Below are 2,720 nucleotides of genomic sequence, written 5' to 3' on the forward strand. Positions count from 1 at the left end.
GCAGTCACAAGTTGCTGTTTGTACAAAATCTGCTGCATTAAGCTCTCAGTCTACAATTGGTATGTGATTTATATTGTATAATACTTCTAAAGAGTATTGCTTTTTCATTTGTAGTTGTATCTACTCATTCCACTGGTATACCTGAAGCTACAGTGTATGCTGGACAAGTGTTTTATCAAAGAGAAGAGAGAAGAGATTTAATGAGATTCACTGCTGCTAGAGATTTGAATGCATTACTTCAGGTAATCCAAAATTTTATTATTTTTATTATTTCTCCAATTAATTGTTTTGTAGTATATTGAAAAGAAGTATTCTTATCCAGAAATGGATCAAAGTATTAGTTTTAAACTCACATCACCAAAACGATGCATTAAATTAAAATTTGATGAGCAGCAAACTGAACCAACAACAGGATGGAGAATTAAACCACATTTGGATCCATGTCAGGTAATAATCTATTATATTAGCTAGACAACAGTAGTATAGTATTTCTGTATAATAGATAAAGGAACATGAAATTCTTTGTTTCGGTGACAATAGTACAGCAGTCCCTCCATTTTGTTTAGTGTCAATATATGCTGAGAATAGTCCCCATACTGTACCTAACTTGAGTTATTCTGTACCATTGAAAGGAGTACAGGAACAAATGAAGATTATTATCAACAGACCACTGAGAAATATGTCATTATCAGGTAATGTAATATACAGCATAATTTATTGTTTTTATATTCTCTTAAATAGATTCTGTTAATATCAACAGACCACCTCCTTCAGCTCCTTCACTTCCTACTCCAAACAGTTAGTTACTAATTGTAACTGACTATTTATTATAATAACACATAGGTACAATTAGATCTGATATTGCTCATAGTATAATGACAGAATGTACTTCATTAATAAAGGACTGTGGAATTGATATCAACTTCTTAGTTGACAAGTTGCTAGAACACAAAATTGTAAATTCAAGAGAAAAAAGGAAATTAACTGCTAGAGAAACTAACGATGACAAAATGGATGAGTTGCTTCACATAATTTTGAGTTCTATTCGTATGAATGCAAAAGTGTTTGGTATATTCATAGATATACTGAGAGAGGAAGACACTTTGAGAACTATTGCACTAGCTGATACACTAATGGACAAATATAAGGAATGAAACCAAATAATAGTATTTTATGTGCCTTTTATTCTACCGTATTGGGGAAAATTTTCATGGCCCAAAAATTTCGCAGATTCGTTCAAAAATCAATTTCGTGGCTTTAATTTTCATGGTGGTTTTGTACTTTTCAGCCATCTTGAACCGTATTGAATCAATTTTTATGGATTTTATTTTTGTGGATTTTGAAAAAAACGAAATCCATGAAAATTTTGGGCCATGAAAATTTTCCACTAGATTTATACAGTATTTTTTAATTTTTAATTTTTGATGCATAGAAACTTTGAGATATTTACAAATTTTTAAAGTTGCTTAAAAAAAGACCATGTAGTATGCAAGAGTTGTGACATAAACATTTTTCCATGACATAGCTGTATAGCTTGTAAATCAGCCACAATAATTCATTCAACAGAATATAATAAGATATTTGATGTGAAGACAGGCCAGTCATTAGCAGAAAGAGCTGATACTTTTATTAACTGTATAATGTCAGTAGTTGATGTGTGTCCTGATCAGCTTGAGGTGTTTCTAAATATTGTAATGAACAAGGGAAACATTGCTTTTGTGAGGATAGCTGAACTAATCTCTCAGTGTTGTAAGTTTATTATATTAAAGTATTATATAATTAGAGTATCTTGTATAGTTAATGGAGAAGTACCTGAACAGTGTTGCATAAAATTGAATAGGCAATGAGAAGCAGACTATATTTTTAGATATTTTACATGTTCTTATTAATTTCTTTAACTTATTTTTAATCTAGCACAAAACAAGAGGTACAGGGTCTTGGTCAAATTTTGTCAAAATTGAAAAAAAGGAACTTCTCCTTTTTATAATGTTATCTGATGCATAAACATGCTATGAAAAGCAAAGAATTTTTTACTTTTATAATATAATGCATATACAAGTCCTTATCTTGTGTAGAAAGTTTGAGCTGATTCTAATTGCATTTGCAGGTTTACACAAAAATTCTGTAATGGATGGCCTCAGGATTTTAATTGCTCGTAACCACGCCCATAATTAACACGCCCCTATTAACCGACAAAAAGAGATGCCTCTATATACCAAAATCAGCTTCCATAGGAGCACGAGCAACAGACGTCTATTCTGAGTCATGTCCGCTAGTGATGGACTATATAAAAGAGAGATGAGGAGGTGGAGAAGGAGAGCTACCCCAACTACTACCTTATCTGAGACAATTGTTGACTTGCTGCGCGTGTGCTGGACTGCTGAGAGATCCAATGGTGTCCCTCTCGTGTGGACACTGCTACTGCTACGAGTGTCAGTTTGTGGAGCCATTACTGAAAATACACTGTCGACAATGTAGAGGGAGGGAAGGCCTAGTCATTAATAATCAGCTAAGACTAGTCGCTAGTTTATACAGGGAACTCATTCATTTATTGGGATTGGCCACACCTACCGACCACGCCCTACAGGAACTGGTACTGGAAGTGACGGAAGGTGTCAAAGTCTCGAAAGGATTGTTTTATATATTACCGCCCACACGTTATCGGAAATTAACGAGTTTGAAACCTTGAAGAGCAAATCAAGAGAGACCTCATCGTCGAT

The 2,720-nt window shown here is 33.6% G+C and overlaps 1 protein-coding gene and 1 long non-coding RNA gene across 2 annotated transcripts; both read left to right on the plus strand.

Annotated features, from left to right (window-relative positions):
* Positions 1–6: 6 nt before the first annotated feature.
* On the plus strand, positions 7–1,222 carry LOC109591218 (uncharacterized). The gene is made up of 6 exons (XM_020006994.1): positions 7–59; positions 115–242; positions 295–447; positions 503–692; positions 742–798; positions 844–1,222. The coding sequence occupies exons 2-6, from the start codon at positions 201–203 to the stop codon at positions 1,152–1,154; spliced, it is 753 nt and encodes a 250-aa protein (XP_019862553.1). The 5' UTR covers positions 7–59; positions 115–200; the 3' UTR covers positions 1,155–1,222.
* A 285-nt stretch (positions 1,223–1,507) lies between these two features.
* Positions 1,508–1,946, plus strand: LOC109591220 (uncharacterized). The gene is made up of 2 exons (XR_002189713.1): positions 1,508–1,749; positions 1,798–1,946. It is a non-coding gene; the product is annotated as an uncharacterized LOC109591220 (long non-coding RNA).
* The last annotated feature ends 774 nt before the right edge of the window (positions 1,947–2,720 follow it).

This window comes from Amphimedon queenslandica, unplaced genomic scaffold (assembly GCF_000090795.2).
Source record: "Amphimedon queenslandica unplaced genomic scaffold, v1.1 AMPQUscaffold_8679_Cont19380, whole genome shotgun sequence".
Classification (NCBI taxonomy): Eukaryota; Metazoa; Porifera; class Demospongiae; order Haplosclerida; family Niphatidae; genus Amphimedon; species Amphimedon queenslandica.

Bases quoted from the DNA above. Each gene is read 5' to 3' on its own strand.
- LOC109591218 (XM_020006994.1), top strand. From the start codon at position 201: ATGAGATTCACTGCTGCTAGAGATTTGAATGCATTACTTCAG. The intron at 448-502 runs GTAATAATCTAT...TCTGTATAATAG, and splicing joins CACATTTGGATCCATGTCAG to ATAAAGGAACATGAAATTCT. The intron at 693-741 runs GTAATGTAATAT...TCTCTTAAATAG, and splicing joins GAGAAATATGTCATTATCAG to ATTCTGTTAATATCAACAGA.